Source organism: Dendrobates tinctorius, unplaced genomic scaffold, assembly GCF_039654945.1.
Source record: "Dendrobates tinctorius isolate UK_male_01 unplaced genomic scaffold, ASM3965494v1 ptg000034l, whole genome shotgun sequence".
Taxonomy (NCBI): domain Eukaryota; kingdom Metazoa; phylum Chordata; class Amphibia; order Anura; family Dendrobatidae; genus Dendrobates; species Dendrobates tinctorius.
The window spans coordinates 9,135,776-9,155,191 of record NW_027361702.1 but is presented as its reverse complement, the minus strand read 5'-3'; the positions used below and the strand labels follow the sequence as shown (position 1 = coordinate 9,155,191).

General features: G+C 43.4%; 1 protein-coding gene across 1 annotated transcript in view; it reads right to left on the bottom strand.

Annotated features, from left to right (window-relative positions):
* The window catches only part of BTK (Bruton tyrosine kinase), a 289,004-nt gene that overhangs the window by 6,357 nt on the left and 263,231 nt on the right, over positions 1-19,416 (bottom strand). Inside the window, exons 17-18 of the mRNA XM_073573073.1 lie at positions 11,817-11,935; positions 4,258-4,415 (exon numbers count right to left, since the gene is read on the bottom strand). Coding sequence (XP_073429174.1) covers positions 4,258-4,415; positions 11,817-11,935 — 277 coding nt within the window. The remainder of the gene's footprint in view (positions 1-4,257; positions 4,416-11,816; positions 11,936-19,416) is intronic.

The following is a 19,416-nucleotide window of genomic DNA, read 5'->3' as shown; positions in this document are numbered from 1 at the left end:
GATGTGCAAAGTAGTTAGAGAAAGACTCCAAAAGATTGCAACTAGAGTTGAGCGAAACGGGTCGGTCAAATTCATAAGTCGCCAACTTTCGCTGAAGTCGGGTTTCATGAAACGAAACTCGACCATAGCGTGAGGTCGGCCACGAGGTCGGCGACCAGAGCGCCAAAGTCGCGTTTCAAATTATGCTTCCAGCGCCCTTTTTCAGCCAATGATGGAGGACGCCCACTGGGCAACGCGATGACATGGGCATCGGTCACCACCATCTTTGAGAAGGGCGTGCAAGTGACTGGCTTGCTTTGTGTGGCGTCACAGGAGCTATAAAAGGGCGTGCACGCCGACCGCCATCTTACTTCTGCCGATATCGATAGCATTAGGGAGAGGTTGCAGCTGCTGATTCTGAATAAGGGAGAGCGTTAGGCAGGGAAGAAGAACAAAAAAACTGCTTCTGCTGTTAGCGATTTCCACTGTACAACACAACAGTTTGTGTGCAGTGCAGGGGAGGCTATATTTTTTGTGCATCAGCTCTGTTGGTTATTAGGCTGCCTTATAAGGCTCCATGATAGCTGCATTGCTGTTTGCACACTGCTGTGCAAACTGCTTTTTTAAAACCAAAAATACTTTTCTTCCTCTTTTCTGCACAGTTACCAAGCGTTCATTTTTCCACACTTTTGTGTGCAGCAGTCCTGCTTATTAGGCTGCCTGCTGCCATACTTGGACTGAGAGCATCATTGTCAGCCTCCGAAAATCTCTAGTGAGATCCAAATTCTCACCAATCCTATATACACCTTGTACTTTGTCATACACCAGCCAATTTCAGCCTGTTAAATTGAGGTGTAATCTATACTGGGCCTGAGATAATAGTTCAGCCTCCTAAAATCTCTAGGGAGCTTCCAATTCTCCCCAATACTATATACACCTTGTACCTTGTTTTACAGTACCATATAGCTGGTGGTATTTTGGGTACATTTTTCCAAAAATGATGAAGTATGGTGGAAGAGACCGTGGAAGTGGGCGGGGGGTTGCCAGCTGGTACTGATGGTGGTGGGGGTGGGGGTGCATCTGCTGGTAGCGGCAAAAGCACAATAGCACCTAAGGCAGGAGGTGTTGAGCCTGCGTCATCGTCTGGCTCCACAAGGCCTCGAAGGCTCCCTTTTCTGGGAGTAGGTAAACCGCTTTTAAAGCCAGAGCTTCAGGAACAAGTTTTGGCTTACATTGCTGACTCAGCCTCCAGCTCTATCGCCTCCTCTTCTGAAGTTTCAAAAATAAAAGCACTGAGTCGTTAGTGGAGGCTCCTGGTCAGGAACAAAACCTTTCCTTGTGTCCTTCACCCCTATCAAAAGTGAAGGATGCGGCAGGCCACACTACAGAATACTCCATGGAGCTTTTTTCACATACCATGCCTGGGTTATCAAGTCAAATCGTGAATTCCCCAGTCCAAGATTAATCTGACATGGATTGTGGGTGGCCAGCCAGGGCAGTGGGGTTAGTCGGTACCGGGTTGGTATCTCAGAGGGATGTGTCACGGTGGTGGTGACCCGGTCCATGGGCCTGGGCGTCCATGCAAAGGGGTGAATAACGTTTATAGGTGAATGATACGTGACGCCACCTGTGGTTTCTGATCAGATTGACCCGCGCTGCCATGTCGCTTCTCTGGGACAGATGTTGTGGTGCAGCTAAGATGTAGAAGCCCTGCACAGGTAGGGCCGTAGTCGCAGGGCAGATGAAAGAGTTGGTAGATGGTGTGCAGTGCAGGATGTAGCAGAGCCGTGCGCCAGGCGCAGGAAAAAGATGACAGACACAGTAGTGCAGTTCCTTTACCTGTACTTGGTAAGTGCCGTACAGGACCCAGAGTACAGATGGAGAAGGAGTTGGTCAGCCTGGGAGCAAATTAGGAATTCTCTCTCTGCAGACAGGTAGTGTGGCCTCCGTTCTAGCGCTTATCTGAGGTACTCGCAGTACTGAGTTCACTGAAGTTCCCCCTGTTGACTCTCTTTTGAAACTTTCTCGTATGGCAGGCAGCCGTAGCCTTTTCCTTCTGGCTCACACAAGTCGCTGCTGGGGCCTCTGAGCCTTAGTTGGGAACAGAGCATTTACAGCTGCTACTTCCTCCGGTTTCGACTGCAGGAACGTCAGTGTCCCTACAAACTCGGAGACCGGAATCCGGACCATGCGCTCCAGCTAGGAGTGAGCCTTAACTCTGCTCATCCTCCAGCTCCCCTTCTCACATCTACACACTTCCCCTTCCCTTCACAGACTGCCCTAACTTCCCTCCTCCCGACCACAGACAGCAGCTCCTCAGCAGTCAGGTTCAGAGCTCTCCCTGCTGGCCTGGAGTGGGAACTGTGTTGTGTGTTGGTTTAACTGCTAGAGAGATCCTTCGTTGCTCCCAAGCATGACATCACACTCCCTAGGAATGTAATGCCACTGTGGCAACCGTACTCCTGGGGGCGCCACAAGTGCACTGATGCCCAGCCACTGCTAGATGATTCTGCTGGTACATTGACCCAGACCATTACATTCCCCTCGCACTCTACACAGCCAGAATCTGACCCTGATGAAACTCAGGTTCCCCTTCCCGCATACTATACCACCTTACACGGTGACAAAGAGGAAGGTGCAGATGAAAGTGCAGGTTCCTTGAGCAGGTCGGGGCATACTCATGGGCGACGGCACTGGCACAGGGCCCCTCATAGTACGCAAAAGTGTCTCTGCCGGTGGGAGGCCCACCCCCACCCGCCGTCAGACACACCGGCGTACTATGAGGGGCCCTGTGCCAGTGCCGTCACCAACGAGTGGGCCCCCCCTGCTTGCTCAGGATCACAGCACTTGCAAAGTTGAAATACTTACCTCTCCCTGCTCCACCACCGTGACGTCTTCCACGTTTCCTGACAGTGACATTCTGGTCAGAGAGCGCAATGACATCACGTCTGTACGCCCTCTGCCGAAACAGTCCAAGTGCAGAGAAGTGGAAGATGGGGACAACGAGGAGTCCAGACTAGTACAGGGATTCCCTAGCGAGGAGACTTATTTAATTGTTTTAAAGGTTGGGAGCAATTTTTGGGGAGCACTATACTCTGGAGAATGATATATGGGGCCCACCATACACTGGAGCATTCCAAAGGTGGACATCAGACACTGGAGCGGCATTTACAGGGCCCATTATACACTGGAGCATTAGAAATGGGGCCCATTATATATGGAGCATTATTTTGGCCCATAAGACAGTGGAGCTTCATCCATGGGGACCAATATTATGTGGAGGTCATCATATACTGTTATAAACATTATATGGGACCAATGATTCTGTATGGAGAAATATATGGGCCTCATTACTCTGTGTAGCCCACTATGCGGTGGCCATAATACTGTATGGAGTAATATACTGTCCGTTTTTGGAGCTATTGGAGAATTTAAAATGGATATCAGTCATGTGATGTAAGAAGTGAAGTATTTTTCATTGTACTCTACCGCTATTTCTCTGCCATATCAGAGGATCATGAATTGTGGTATGTGTTAAAGGAGCCCAGTGACACTCTTTGGCCCTTGGCCCACGAAAATCTGTAGCTAGCCCAACCTCTCACAACTTTAGCCAAATAACCCCCAGTTTTCAATGCCTAACTATTATTATAAAGTAAATTAAGGTTGACAAGCTTAAGTAATAAGAATTGATGTTTTTGGCATTAAAATGGGCACTGTAGGTGTGTTTCCTGTCCTCCACTCCCTGCCGACTTTTCTTCCCCATTGACTTGCATTGGGTTTCGTGTTTCAGTCGGCCTTCGACTTTTCACGATAATCAGCCGATTTCGTTCGACCCGACTTTTGCAAGTGTCAGGTTTCATGAAACCCGACTCGACCCGAGAAAAGGCAAAGTCGCTCATCTATAATTGCAACCAGCAGTAATTCCAACAAAAGGTGGTCCTACAAAGTATTGGCTCAGGGGGCTGAATACAAATGCACCTTATAATTTTCAGATATATAAAATACTAAGAAAATCATGTATCCTTTCCTTAACACTTCAAAATTACTTGCTACTTTGTGTTACTATCACATAAAATCCAAATAAAATACATTTAAGTTTGTGGGTGTGACATGAAAAATGTGGCGAAATTCACGGGGTATGACAACTTTTTCAAGGCACTGTAGATAAAAAAAAATATTCACAGGCATACATTTATTTTATAATTGTAAAAGGCGTGTAAGGAATGTAGGTACTGTTGATATTAACATAAAACTTGAGTAAATGCAATGAACAGTTACCTCTTCCCAGCAGCTAGTCATCACACTGTACACTTTATCTGTTGCCAGCTGAGGTCTGTACAGGCGAACGCCTTTTATTATTTGATCCACAATTTCATTGTTACTGAACATTTCGTACGGCATCTTTCCAAATGTGAAAACTTCCCACATCAGGACACCTACAAAATGAAAATGAGTATATATTACTTTAAGATTAAAATGTTTAAAGGCTTTTCCAAATTTATGATACTGATATCCCATCCCTAGGACACCCCGGACCCCCCACTGCTCAGCTATTCTCAGCTGTGCTTAAGTTCATGGCAATGGCAACTACACAGTGAATGAAGCTGAACAGTTCCAGCTCCGTTCACCGTTCCCATCTGATCGGTGGTGCATGTCAAAAATCCACCTGTCCGATGTTGATGACCTTTCCAAAGTCACATAAGCATAATTTTTGAAATGTCCTTTTATTTTGTTAAGATGTTAGAATGCTGAAAATTTTAGCAGACATTTTTCATTTTATTCCATTAATTTTTTTTATGGACCACTTTTGGTAACCTGATGACCCAACATCAACAATTGGTTTATTAGGGATTGCCCTGTCAAACTAATCTGATCAGCTTCTATGAGGAGGTTTACATACTGAACCAGGGTAATGACGTGGATGTTGTCATATGGACTTTTCAAAGGCCACAAAAAAAGTTGGTACATAACAAGAGAGCAAAGGGATTAGGAGAAAAAAATGTGTTTTTTGGTTACTAACTGGCTCAGTGATAGGAAACAGGGTGGTTATTCATAGAACACATTTGGCTTCATTTACGGTTAACAGTGGGGTACCACAGGGGTCAGTATTGGGACATTTTCTTTTTATCATACTTATTTATTTATGACCATGTAGGGGTAGAATTACAATATTTCCAGATGATACTAAACTCTGCAAGGTAATGTACTGTACATAGAGGAGGATAGTTTAATACTATAGAGGGATTTATGTAAGCTGGAGGCTTGGGCTAAGAAATAGCAATTGTTGATGTTTAATGTAGATAGGGAACTAGTCTTATTGTCATATGTGGAGTCGGAAAGGCATTCTTCCACTAATCTGGAGCTATTAATGTCTGCCTCTTGGGGTTTTTGCCTTCCTGTAGATCAACATGTTAGGTTATAGGTTGAACTCGATGTACTTAGGTCTACCTTCAACCATAAATACTAAGGAACTTCACTATTTGGAGACTATATATCAGAAAAAAATTCCAAATAACCCATTTTAAAACAGCACCCACAAAAGTATTCAAATACACATTCAGAAAGTTTATTAAACCTTCAGATGCTTCCAAGGAATTGCTGCAAAGTGGCATGAAAAAATATGATAAATTACATTTTTTCCTCTAAAGTGATTAATTTTGCCACAATTTTTTATTTATAGCAATTTTAATAGAAAATGGATCTTACAAATTTGTATGCAATTTATTCAGAGCGTGGCAATGCCCCATAAGCTGCGGTTTGGACACATGGGCACTTTAGTGCCCATACATTGTATCTAACTTGTGCTATTGGAGACAGACACCACATTAGTTCTTTCCCAAGTCTATCACTGGCATAATTCTGGACACTAACTATGGTTTGGGTTCAGAAGCGAGCGACGGCTCTTTGGCTCTGAGAGCATGGATTTTGTTGGCTCTGATTTTGGAATCCATGTCACGTTTCCAGGTCATTTCTTCTCCCACTAATGTGGAATCCCCCTAGTTTTCTATTTGATCTGAGAGTGGGTTTGTTTTTTTGCAGGATGAGCAAATGTTTTTTTTGGTACCATTTTGGGTACATAACATTTTTTCATTCTTTTAAGGTAAGATTCACATTCAATACTTATATTGAGAAGTACATTGCTTTACAATTTGGGCCACTCTCATTGGCACAGTTATTATGCCTGGCATAATTATTTTGGTAAACCCTGTTGGCACTATTAGTATTGGGGGCACCCTAGTTGACACTACAATTAGCACACTTATTTTGGTGGACACTATTTGGGCAGACAGTAATATTGCTATTTCGATCTTCCGGGCTTGGTTATTATTGAGCCACTAGCTGGTTGGCACCATTGTGGTCATTGTATGTGGCACTGTTAGGGAACCAAGATGCAAGTTTGTATTGAGATGAGGAGGATGGTGAAAAAGTGAGGAACTAAAGGTCTCTGTGTGGCAAGTTCTCCCGAGATGAGATGTGTGTCATGTCGGACGCTGTTCACACCACAGCGTCCGGCAGGCAGCGGTAGTTCCATCTCCGTCCACTATAGCCTCAGCGGCGCCGGCTTGATTTTACTCAGGTTATCTGGGGTTAATCTAGCTGGAAATCAGGTGGGATGTTTGGTCACGCCCACGGTCTTTAAATAGTCGTGCTGGCCTGTGGGCGTCGCCGATTATAGCTTGTGTTTTGTGCCAAGTGGTTCCGGTCTGGAGTGGAGGTGTTGGAGAGAGAAATTCATATCTGGTGTCGTATGATCCGTTGTTACCTTTTCGCCTTCCTATATTTGTGCTTTGTTTTGCCCTGTTCACATTATAGTATTGTCCTGTGTGTATGCGGCGCGGTGTGGTTTAAGTTCTCCCTGTCTGTCATTACTGTGTGGGTTTTGGTGGTTTGACAACTCACTGGGTGGAGGGTGGAGGGTTCAGCTTAGGGCTGAGCAGGAGATAAGGAGAGGCTGGAGGCTCAGGCATTTGCACCTTTAGCAAAAACCCTGAGTTGAGGGTCAGACAGGGTTTTCCCTAGTTTGAGGGACTCCGCAGGGGCCCGGGTTTTGTCAGCCTCCTTCGACCTAGGCCTCGCATAACATTATAATCGGCCCAACATTTTTCCATGGATTCCATGACTTCCATAAACCGCCAGTTGGCGGCGCTGTCCGTACAGGTCACCGAGTTGAAGGGGGCAGTTCAGCAGCAGGGCCTGGTTGTAGCTAATGTACAAGCGGCTTCTGCTGGTGCAGGTGCAGAGCCTAAGATTCCGCTGCCTGAACGATTTTCTGGGGAACGCAGCAAATTTGTCATCTTTCGGGAGGCCTGCAAGTTATACTTTCGCATGCGCCCGGTCTCCTCAGGTAATGAGGCTCAGCGGGTGGGTCTGGTGTTATCATTACTGAGTGGGGACCCCCAAGCATGGGCGTTTTCCTTACCAGCCGACTCTGCTACGTTTCATTCGGTTGAGAATGTTTTTTCAGCACTCGGGCTCATTTATGATGACCCCGACAGATTGGCTTTAGCAGAATCTAAAATCCGCGCCCTCCGTCAGGGGGAACGTATGGCGGAAGACTATTGTTCAGAATTTCGCCGTTGGGCAGTAGACACACAGTGGAACGACCCAGCGCTGCGGAGTCAGTTTATTCATGGGGTCTCAGAAAGAGTTAAACAGGCCCTCCTGATGTATGAGACTCCTGCATCGTTGGAGTCTGCCATGAGTTTGGTTATACGCATTGATCGCCGTTTGCGTCAAGGGGCGCAGGAGACGCTGCCTCTGGGGGAAAGCAGGGGTGCCAGTGTGGTTGCTGCAGATGAGCCCACGGAAACTATGCAAATCGCTGGGGTATCACATGTGCAGCGTCGCGTTCCTGGGTTCAGGAAGCATGGAGCATGTTTTTACTGTGGTAAAAGAGATCATTATGTAAATGCTTGTCCTGTGCTACCAAAGAAAGTCGCACCGGCGGAAAACTGGTAAGCTCAGAGGGTATGGAGGAGGCCCAACTGAGCGTATGCATATCCTCCATGATGGTATCTCAATGTATGCTCCCTGCCAGGGTTATTATTGCGGGCAGAGAGCTACCAATATCAGTGTTTGTGGATAGCGGTTCAGCCACCAATCTCATGGATGAGGAGTTTGCACGCATGGCAGGTTTCAAGATCGAAAAACTCCCTCATCCTATTCGCGTGGTTACCATTAATGCCGCTCCCCTCCCACAGGGGGAGATTACTGAGTTTGTAGCTGAGGTTAAACTCCACATTGGGGTCCTACATTCTGAGTGGGTTACATGTAAGGTACTCAATAATCTCCCAGCACAAATAGTCCTGGGTTTCCCATGGTTGTCTAAGCACAACCCGGTGATTGACTGGAGAACCCAGGACATAGTCCAGTGGAGCAGTTTCTGCCAGGAGAATTGCTTGGCCACATGTGTGTCCGCCGTGAAGCCCAGCCTTCCGGAGGCATTGCAGGATTTTGCGGACGTATTCTCTGAGAGGGGTTGCTCAGAACTACCTCCACATCGAGCCTATGACTGTCAAATTAGGTTAAAACCCAGGGCTAAATTGCCAAAGGCGAGGATGTTTAGTATTTCTGGTCCGGAGAGACAAGCTCTTAAGGACTACATTGCGGAGAATTTAAGTAAAGGGCACATCCGGCCTTCATCCTCACCTGTAGCAGCGGGGTTTTTCTTCATTAAGAAAAAAGATGGGGGGTTACGCCCGTGTCTGGATTTCCGGGAGTTAAACCAGATTACGGTCCGTGATCCCTACCCGATGCCTCTGATCCCTGATTTGTTCAACCAGGTGGCTGGTGCGAAGTGGTTTTCCAAACTTGACCTCAGGGGGGCATATAACCTCATAAGGGTCCGTCAGGGGGATGAGTGGAAGACGGCATTTAATACCCCTGAGGGTCATTTTGAAAGCCTAGTTATGCCATTTGGATTGACAACCGCGCCTGCTGTGTTCCAACATTTCATAAATGATGTATTTGCTCATGTGCTGGGGAAATTTGTGATTGTGTACCTGGATGATATCCTTATTTATTCGAGCGACCAGGACACTCATTTAGAGCATGTCAGGCAGGTGTTACAGCTGCTCCGTGAGAATAAGCTCTATGCTAAGCTTGAAAAATGCGTGTTTTTTGTTCAAGAGTTGCCTTTTTTGGGATATATTGTGTCCGCCGCAGGGTTTAAAATGGATGTCGCGAAGGTGCAAGCGGTGCTGCGATGGGAACGGCCTGGTAATCTAAAAGCGCTCCAGCGGTTCCTTGGGTTTGCCAACTATTATAGGAAGTTTATTAAGAATTTCTCTACTATAGCCAAACCGCTCACGGACATGACGAAAAAAGGTACCAATCTCGCTATCTGGTCTGACGATGCGGTGCGTGCATTTGAGCTTCTGAAGAACCGTTTTGCTTCAGCCCCCATTGTGGTGCAACCGGACGTATCTAAACCTTTTACGGTGGAGGTCGATGCGTCTGAGGTGGGAGTGGGGGCAGTACTGTCACAGGGCTCGTCCTTGAGCAATTTGCGCCCATGCGCCTACTTCTCCAAGAAGCTGTCGCCGGCCGAACGGAATTACGACATCGGCAACAGGGAGTTGTTGGCCATCAAATTGGCTTTTGAGGAATGGCGACACTTCTTGGAGGGGGCGGCCCACCAGGTCACAGTCATCACCGACCATAAAAACCTGCTCTATCTGGAGTCGGCCAAGCGTCTGTCTCCCAGGCAGGCTCGCTGGGCATTGTTTTTTTACACGTTTTAACTTTCTGGTGACTTACCGTCCTGGGGCGAAAAACACCAAGGCGGATGCCTTGTCCTGGTGTTTTCCGGGGGGAGAACCTCGGGAAGAGCCGGTACCCATCCTCCAGGAAGGTGTAGTGGTTTCGGCTCTCACGACTGAGGTAGAGGCGGAGATTGCCGAGGCCCAGGAGGAGGTACCACCAGGACTTCCCGCTAATAAGTCATTCGTACCCCTTCATCTTCGTCTTAAAGTGTTGGGGGAACACCACGACTCGGTCCTGGCCGGTCATCCAGGGGTTAAGGGCACATTGGAACTGGTATCGCGCCGCTTCTGGTGGCCAAAAATCCGGCAGGATGTGGTTTCCTACGTGACAGCTTGCATCACGTGCGCCAGGGCCAAGTCGCCCAGAACCCGTCCTGCTGGCACTCTACAGCCTCTGGGGATACCTAGTAGGCCATGGACAGAAATCTCCAAGGACTTTATCACAGACTTGCCTGCCTCGGCGGGGAACACGGTCATCCTGGTGGTGGTTGATCGATTTTCGAAGATGGCGCACTTTGTGTCGTTGCCTTCCTTGCCCAACGCTAAGACGTTGGCTCAGGTCTTTGTGCAGGAGGTGGTCAGACTGCACGGAGTTCCGTCGGACATAGTGTCTGATAGGGGTACCCAGTTTGTGGCGAAGTTTTGGAAAGCTTTTTGCTCACGATTGGGGATCAAGTTGTCTCATTCGTCGGCGTTTCATCCGCAGTCAAATGGTCAAACTGAGCGCATGAACCAAAATCTGGAGCAGTATTTGCGATGTTTTGTGTCTGACAACCAAGAGGAGTGGTCGACGTTCCTTCCCTTGGCCGAGTTCGCATTAAATAATCACCGCCAAGAATCATCGGGAGAGTCTCCGTTCTTTTGTGTTTATGGGCACCATCCTCAGTTTTGTACCTTGCGTCAGGGGGGCTCTGGGGGCGTCCCAGAGGAGGACCGGTTAGGAGTTCAACTATCATCGGTCTGGAGGAGTGTGAAACAGCGATTGCTGAGCATGAGTGCAAGATACAAACGTGTGGCTGACTCTAGACGCGTGCCAGGTCCGGACCTGTGTGTGGGTGATTGGGTGTGGTTAGCTACTAAAAACATAAAACTCAAAATTCCATCATTGAAATTGGGTCCAAGGTTTATTGGCCCTTTTAAGATTGCTGCCATCATAAACCCGGTTGCTTATCGGTTGGAGCTTCCTGCGGTATACAAGATACACAACGTGTTTCACAGGTCTTTATTGAAAAAGGTGGTAGGCTCTGTGGACACGACGCCGATGCCACCTCCAGTCATGGTGGATGGCGATTTAGAGTTTGAAGTCTCCAAGGTGGTGGACTCTCGAGTACTGCGCCATACTCTTCAGTATTTGGTGCACTGGCGGGGGTATGGTCCGGAGGAGAGGTCTTGGGTACCAGCCTCGGACATACATGCGGATCGGCTGGTCAGTTCCTTTCACCGCCGTCATCCGGACAAGCCGGATTATAGCTTGTGTTTTGTGCCAAGTGGTTCCGGTCTGGAGTGGAGGTGTTGGAGAGAGAAATTCATATCTGGTGTCGTATGATCCGTTGTTACCTTTTCGCCTTCCTATATTTGTGCTTTGTTTTGCCCTGTTCACATTATAGTATTGTCCTGTGTGTATGCGGCGCGGTGCGGTTTAAGTTCTCCCTGTCTGTCATTACTGTGTGGGTTTTGGTGGTTTGACAACTCACTGGGTGGAGGGTGGAGGGTTCAGCTTAGGGCTGAGCAGGAGATAAGGAGAGGCTGGAGGCTCAGGCATTTGCACCTTTAGCAAAAAGCCTGAGTTGAGGGTCAGACAGGGTTTTCCCTAGTTTGAGGGACTCCGCAGGGGCCCGGGTTTTGTCAGCCTCCTTCGACCTAGGCCTCGCATAACAATGTGTTTGAAAGAAACCCTATGGGGGGTAAATCAGGAGTTATGCCAACAGTGTAGCTCATTTTGCTTTACTGTTTTTGCATCTCCCATTTATTTCCATATCAGTCTTGTATTATTCTGTGTATTCCAGATTTTTTTAATTTACAATTCTTTTACAGATTTTTGCCCAAATCTTGTGAAATCGCTCTATCACTTACCAAAGGACCATACATCTGATTTACTGCTGAACTTGCTGTATAAAAGCACTTCAGGAGGAGACCATCGAACAGGAAATTTTGAGCCCAGTGAGCTTGTATATTCATCATCTAATACATATCTGTTCAAGACAGGAACATTGTATGTAAGTATATTGTTCAATGACATCCGTGCAAAACTCAGATTATATGCTAAAGTTCATTTATTATCCATTATTATTATACTATATATACTGTATTAAATATATGTTCTATAGGGAATATATAATTACATATTATATAATTATTCATATATGGAAAACTAATTTTAAGCTAAATAAGTCCAAGTTGTGTGCAAAATAATTTCCATATGTAGCATTATAGGAGTCAAATCTTCTTTTTCTGTATGGATATCCAGATACCCTACATAAACATGTTGTCACAGTTCCTCCTATCAGAGTGCCTGAATGCAGTAAATGACAGTTTTTCCGTTCCATCTAGGACAGGCAGGTGCTGAGCAGTCAGTGTGGTGATGGACAGCTCAGCCGTCCAATCGGATTCTGGGGCTTGCTGAGCTTTCAGTGTCTTGAGTGACAGTTAGCTAAACTGTCACTCAAGACACTGACAGCTCAGCATGCCCCAGAATCCGATTGGACGGCTGAGCTGTCCAAGCAGAGTCGGGGTGTGCCAGGGATTCATCCACGTATCTTCTGCTTGGAGTAATAACCTGGCTATTCAGACAGCTCTCTTACTTAGATTAATGCCAAGTGTAGCTTTGCTCATGAGGTGTGTGCTTGTTCTATACTACTTGTTTTGTATTCTGATCTTTGTTGCATGACCTTGGATTTGCCTTTGACCTTGCCTTTGCCTAGTCCTTTGGCCATGATCCGCTAACTTCTTGGAATTCTGACCTCGAACCGTTTTCTGACTACGTCTTTGTCGTTCACCTCTGACTATGTTTTACCCTTTTGGCTTTTGAACTTGGACCTCTTGACTACCCAGCTACCCAGCCTTGTGGCTTGTCCATGAGTGGTGATTAGTGTCACATTTGTACAGATAAACTACATATTTCTGGCTACCTGCAGCCGCCAATATGCAGAGTCTAACCCTTCCCCATATACATTAGACAAATGTCAGATGAATGTGAATAGCAAATTGATAAAAAGGAAGATATGCATAACAACAGGGATCAACCTGAACAATAAATCTTTATTATAAATAAACAAAGAAAAAGACATGAGTAAACACCATGTCTTTGCCCGCCATTCTATGCACATCTAATGTGTATAGGGCCGCCGGCCAACTGATTGTTGGGGGAGATGTCCATCGGGCATGTCCAATTTCAGACTGCCAAAAGCTTTGTTCTAAAGAAGATAAGACACTGGTGACTTTCTCATAGAGAGCACAGGAGCTCTGGGCTGAAAGTTCTTACCGAAAAATAGCTGTCGGCCAAACTATTGACTGAAGCATCATTCAGCTGACAGACTTCTGATGTGCATCAGGTCTTTTAGGCACTATGTATGGACAATTCAATAAAACAAAGGGACACCATATAGCTAAAATTCTATATAATCTTTATTACATCGGATTTAGGCAATTATAAACTTGTGCAAACAAGTGCCAAGGACATACAAAATATTAATCTAAAATCATAACATATACTTATGAAAAAATAATAAAAGAGGTCTGTCAAAAGATTATAATGGATTAATGATCTATCACAGCATCACACACATATTGATATAACAAATGTGCATACCTATAAACAGTGGTATATTAAAACAAAAAAATTATGTATAACACAAAAGTGATTATACCCGCAATTGGGTTGTAAAATAATATGTTTATGCATCAATGATATGTCTTTGTGATAAACTCACATCCCAAAGTGATAACCCATAACATAATACTCAATAATGTGTGAGCCGATTAAAGATGTTACATACCCGTGGTATAATGACAGCCTCAAAAGTAATGCCCGGCACTCCCCGACGCGCGTTTCGGAACTGGCGTCCTTCGTCAGGGGGATGACGTATTGTTTAATGCCCCAGTATAAATAGGGAATTACCAGGTGAGCAATCAATGACCGGACGCTGCTGGCGCATGCGCGGCAGGAGCTACCCGGAAGACCATGCACAAGCCGGCGTCATGTGACCAAGAAAGAATATATAATACATGACAGTGATTAAAATTAAGTATACAAAGTAATATACACATACATATTTCATTATATGTGGATCACATGTGGATTGGTGCAATTTTATACATTTTTAATTTTAAATTTTATTATTTCTTTCTGCTGTGTTCATTTGTTTGCTAATCTATAACGTTACTGTGTTTTGCACAGGTCCTTTTCTTGTCACTGTGAATATGGACTTCAAATCCAGGGAATTGTCCTGGCAGGGACAGATTGATGAGGTTTTTGGCAATTTAGATACGATTACACCAGTTGTGGGTGGCTCCAATATAGAGAGTTATTCTAAGATTATTAAAACCAATATAATCAAAAGAACCAGACTTTGGTGGACGAAAGCGTTTCTGGAGAATTATGTCCAGAAACAATTAATACCGAGAGGATTGAGAGTACGAGTTACACCTACGTTTGTGATTGAAGATGAAGATTTTATTAGTGAATGGGAAAAGACATGTAATGAGACATCTAATAAACTAATGACCCTACTGATTGGTTTCAATATGAAATCCATAGTATCCATTGATAAAGATCTAGCGGATATATATACCAAAGCCAAAATCGATCTATCTATTGAACAAATCAATCTTATTAATACAAACTTGGATAAAGAGGTTGAAATATTGGTGAAGGATATCCAATTGAAACAATCAAATAAATTAAAGCGGGATCAGAATGACTTTGCTTTGGGTAGGGTTTATAAATGGAGAAGGCATCAGACTAGAGTCTTGGGGAGGGACCGTTATTCATCACATACCTCCGAGGGATTAGCCAGCGATATTTCTGTTGCCTCCTCTTCCGTTTCTGCTATTTCTACAACTACACCAAAACGTAAAAGAGATCTTCGTTTTGTACCGAATAAACGGAATTTCAGAGATTCATCTGAGTCAAGTAAAAACCAATTGAAGGTAATTAATCTAAGTAACCATATTTTTTCAGCAGATGAAATTAATGTGTTAAATAGAGGATTGATGTTTTGTCCTACTTCAAATTTTGATAGATTTATCGCAATAAAAGACTTACATTTATTTGCGAGGAAATTGCTTTTTAAAAATTTTTTTCATGACGGAGATCTCTTGAAATATTTTCCAACAGAAACGGAACAGGAGGCGTTAGCAGATTTAGAACAACTGGCAATTGAACATAACACATCAATTGGAGGTATGATTCCATCTAATATTAAAAAGCGATCTAATAAATTTCCTCCATTATCTACTTGTCCCATAATTGATACTTTTGTGAAAATTGTTAGTGAAGAAATCGGCAAAATTTCTCGATTTCCCAGTGAGTACAATTTGAATAAGAGGGAGAAAGAAGGTTTGAAAAGGATTCAGGGTCTGGAGGATGTGATCTTTAAGCCTGCTGATAAGGGTGGAAATCTAGTAGTGTGGCCAAAGACAATGTATGAAATGGAAGCATTCCGTCAATTGGATGATCTAAGATGTTATAAAAAATTAACATTTAATCCTTTGGTGAAATATCAAACGGAATTGAATGCAATCCTATTGAGTGCGAGGGACAATGATGTTATCTCGAACGAATTGTTTTTGGCATTACAAGTAAAAGAACCAACGATTCCCACCCTATATTTACTACCGAAAGTACACAAGAATATGGCAGTTCCACCGGGAAGACCAATAATATCAGGTCGTAATAATTATTTGGATAATATTAATAAATATGTGGATTCGATCTTGCAACCATTAGTTGTATCATTACCATCTTATACTAAGGATACTAACGATTTTTTGAGGAAAATAGATGGTATGTGTATTGACTCTAATTCGTCTCTTGTTACATGTGACATTGAATCATTATATACTAGTATACGTCATGCAGATGGCATATCAGCAGTGAAGTATTTTTTACAGTATTCTTCTTTGACACAAGTTTATATTAAATTTATTATTGATTTGTTGTATTTTACTTTGACTCATAATTTTTTTATTTTTAAGGGGTCCTTCTACCTACAGCTCCAGGGAACGGCTATGGGGGCCTCTTTTGCGCCCGCCTACGCCAACTTGTTCCTGGGGCTGTGGGAGAGGGACCTCTTCCTGTCAGACAGGCTGCCGTCAATGGAGCGCGTTCCTTTTTGGGCGCGCTACATTGACGATATCTTTTTTGTCTGGCAGGATGATTTTGGAGTATTGTCTGAGTTTATTAATGAGTTAAATCGGAATGATTTAAATATTAAGCTGACATGTAATCATAATCAGGATTCGGTGGAGTTTTTAGACGTTAAGGTAAAAAGAGACGAATATAATTGTCTTCAAACGGATCTATTTAGGAAATCCACAGCGGTCAATTCTGTACTACAGGCCTCCTCATCACATCCACCAGCGTTGATTAATTCAATTCCAATAGGTCAGTTTTTACGTCTACGTAGGATATGTTCAGATGACCAGGATTTTGAAAGACAGTCAGATGAATTAAAAATTCGATTTGTAGAGAGAGGTTATAGTAAACGCTCGATAAAAAGAGCGTACAATAGGGCAAAGCATATTACAAGACATAATGCCTTGTATAGCAATCAGAGTCCGAAATCAAATAAAACTGTTCGTTTTATTACTCAGTATACTGGACAGGCAGATGCTTTGCGAAACTGTCTTAAAAAATACTGGTCAATTTTACAAGTTGACCCTATTCTTTCCGAATATATTGGAATGACTCCATCTATTACTTTTAGAAGGTCACAGAATTTAAGGGATAGTATTGTGAAGAGTCATTATGTTGGGGAGCAGAACACAACATTTCTCTCTAGATTTAAATCTCCGTTGGGCTGTAGATCATGTGGACATTGCGTAGCATGTCCGAATATTATCAATACCCAAAGTTTTAGCAATGCAAATGGATCTCAACGTTATGAGATCAAACACTCTATCAATTGTTTGTCCAAAGCAGTAATATATTATGCAACATGTCCCTGTTCACTCATCTATGTGGGTATGACGACTCGACAACTCAAAGTTAGAGTACGTGAACATGTTCTTGGGATTTTGGCAGCAAGAGATATTCAGGATGTCTCATTACTTAAGACTTTGCCCAAACATTTTAAGCTGCATCACAAGTGTGATGCTTCATTGTTGAAAGTAAGAGGGATTGACATGATTAGACCCACTATGAGAGGAGGGAATGTGAGCGTGTCCCTGGCTAAACTTGAGACCAAGTGGATTTGGACATTAAATTCTGTGTCCCCATTTGGTCTCAACGAATATATGTCCTTTGTTCCATTTTTATAATTGGTTTCTTTTCTTTCTTTTTTTGTATGTGTGAATTCTCTCTTCATTGGAGTTAATTCTCCTAAAAGGGTGTCCGTATATGTTTTCCTTGTGTGTTTTATGTGTTGTTTTAATATATATTTTATTTATTTATTTTAGTGTAACTATGTGATCGAGAGTCGGTTGTTATATTGTTTGAATATTCGTAAGATGAGCTTGTGAAGGATCAAGATGAGCTTTCTACATCTACAGAAGTGTCATTCATATTGTAAACAGCATGTAGATTGATGATGTTTTGAATTTTAATTTGTGGGTTTTTTTTTTTTTTTTTTACATACCCATAATGTTTGCGTTTCAATGGTGGCATATAATTATGTATTGCAATCATGTTTCTTTCCTCTTCCCTCCCTTCCTCTTGTCCCTCCTCCCCCCTCCTTTTCCTTTCCTTGTCACTATTATGATCATATATAAATATGTATGTGTATATTACTTTGTATACTTAATTTTAATCACTGTCATGTATTATACATTCTTTTTTGGTTCCTTTATATTATTGCATTGCACTTTGCTTTCGAGTATCACTTACACCATGTTTTACTATTGTGTATAGATGTTTGGTCACGGCGTGATTGCTGTGTGTGCGTTCATGATTGGACGTGTGCGCATGCGCGGTTTGCGCTCCGGGTGCCATGACAATGGGTGTTTTAATGGTGTCATATAACTATATATTGCAATTATGTTTCTTTCCTCTCCCCTCCCTCCCTTTTGTCCCTCCCCCCCCCTCCCCCCCTTGTTTCACTATTATGATCATATAAAAATATGTATGTGTATATTACTTTGTATACTTAATTTTAATCACTGTCATGTATTATATATTCTTTCTTGGTCCCTTTATATTTTTGCATTGCACTTTGCTTTTGAGTATCACTTACACCATGTTTTACTATTGTGTATAGATGTTTGGTCACGGCGTGATTGCTGTGTGTGCGTTCATGATTGGACGTGTGCGCATGCGCGGTTTGCGCTCCGGATGCCATGACAATGGGTGTCTCTATGTGGATGACGCGCGGGGTTTCCCTGACGCGTCAGGTCACATGACGCCGGCTTGTGCATGGTCTTCCGGGTAGCTCCTGCCGCGCATGCGCCAGCAGCGTCCGGTCATTGATTGCTCACCTGGTAATTCCCTATTTATACTGGGGCATTAAACAATACGTCATCCCCCTGACGAAGGACGCCAGTTCCGAAACGCGCGTCGGGGAGTGCCGGGCATTACTTTTGAGGCTGTCATTATACCACGGGTATGTAACATCTTTAATCGGCTCACACATTATTGAGTATTATGTTATGGGTTATCACTTTGGGATGTGAGTTTATCACAAAGACATATCATTGATGCATAAACATATTATTTTACAACCCAATTGCGGGTATAATCACTTTTGTGTTATACATAATTTTTTTGTTTTAATATACCACTGTTTATAGGTATGCACATTTGTTATATCAATATGTGTGTGATGCTGTGATAGATCATTAATCCATTATAATCTTTTGACAGACCTCTTTTATTATTTTTTCATAAGTATATGTTATGATTTTAGATTAATATTTTGTATGTCCTTGGCACTTGTTTGCACAAGTTTATAATTGCCTAAATCCGATGTAATAAAGATTATATAGAATTTTAGCTATATGGTGTCCCTTTGTTTTATTGAATTGTCCATACATAGTGGTTTGTTTTACTATGGAATTGAATGGTTTCCATTCTAATTTTGTGACATATCAGGAAGGCTATTTGATTGGAACTGTATGAATATTTGCACGAGTTAATTTAATTATTTCATTATATGTGGATCACATGTGGATTGGTGCAATTTTATACATTTTTAATTTTAAATTTTATTATTTCTTTCTGCTGTGTTCATTTGTTTGCTAATCTTTTAGGCACTACAATAGGTCTCATTTAGAAATGGATTCAATTTATTCATATAAGGCCGCGCTCACATGTTCAGTATTGTACATTAGTATTTGTAAGCCAAAACCAGGAGTGGAATAATCAGAAGAAAAGTGTCACGGGGGCCTTCTCCGATAGCACACAATCAACAGAGCGAGGGAAGGGTGAACCCAAGACTTTATTACAGGCAAAATTAGAAGGTCCATAAACAATCCACCACACTGAGGATACAATAGTCCAGAACAAGAATGTAGTCCAGTA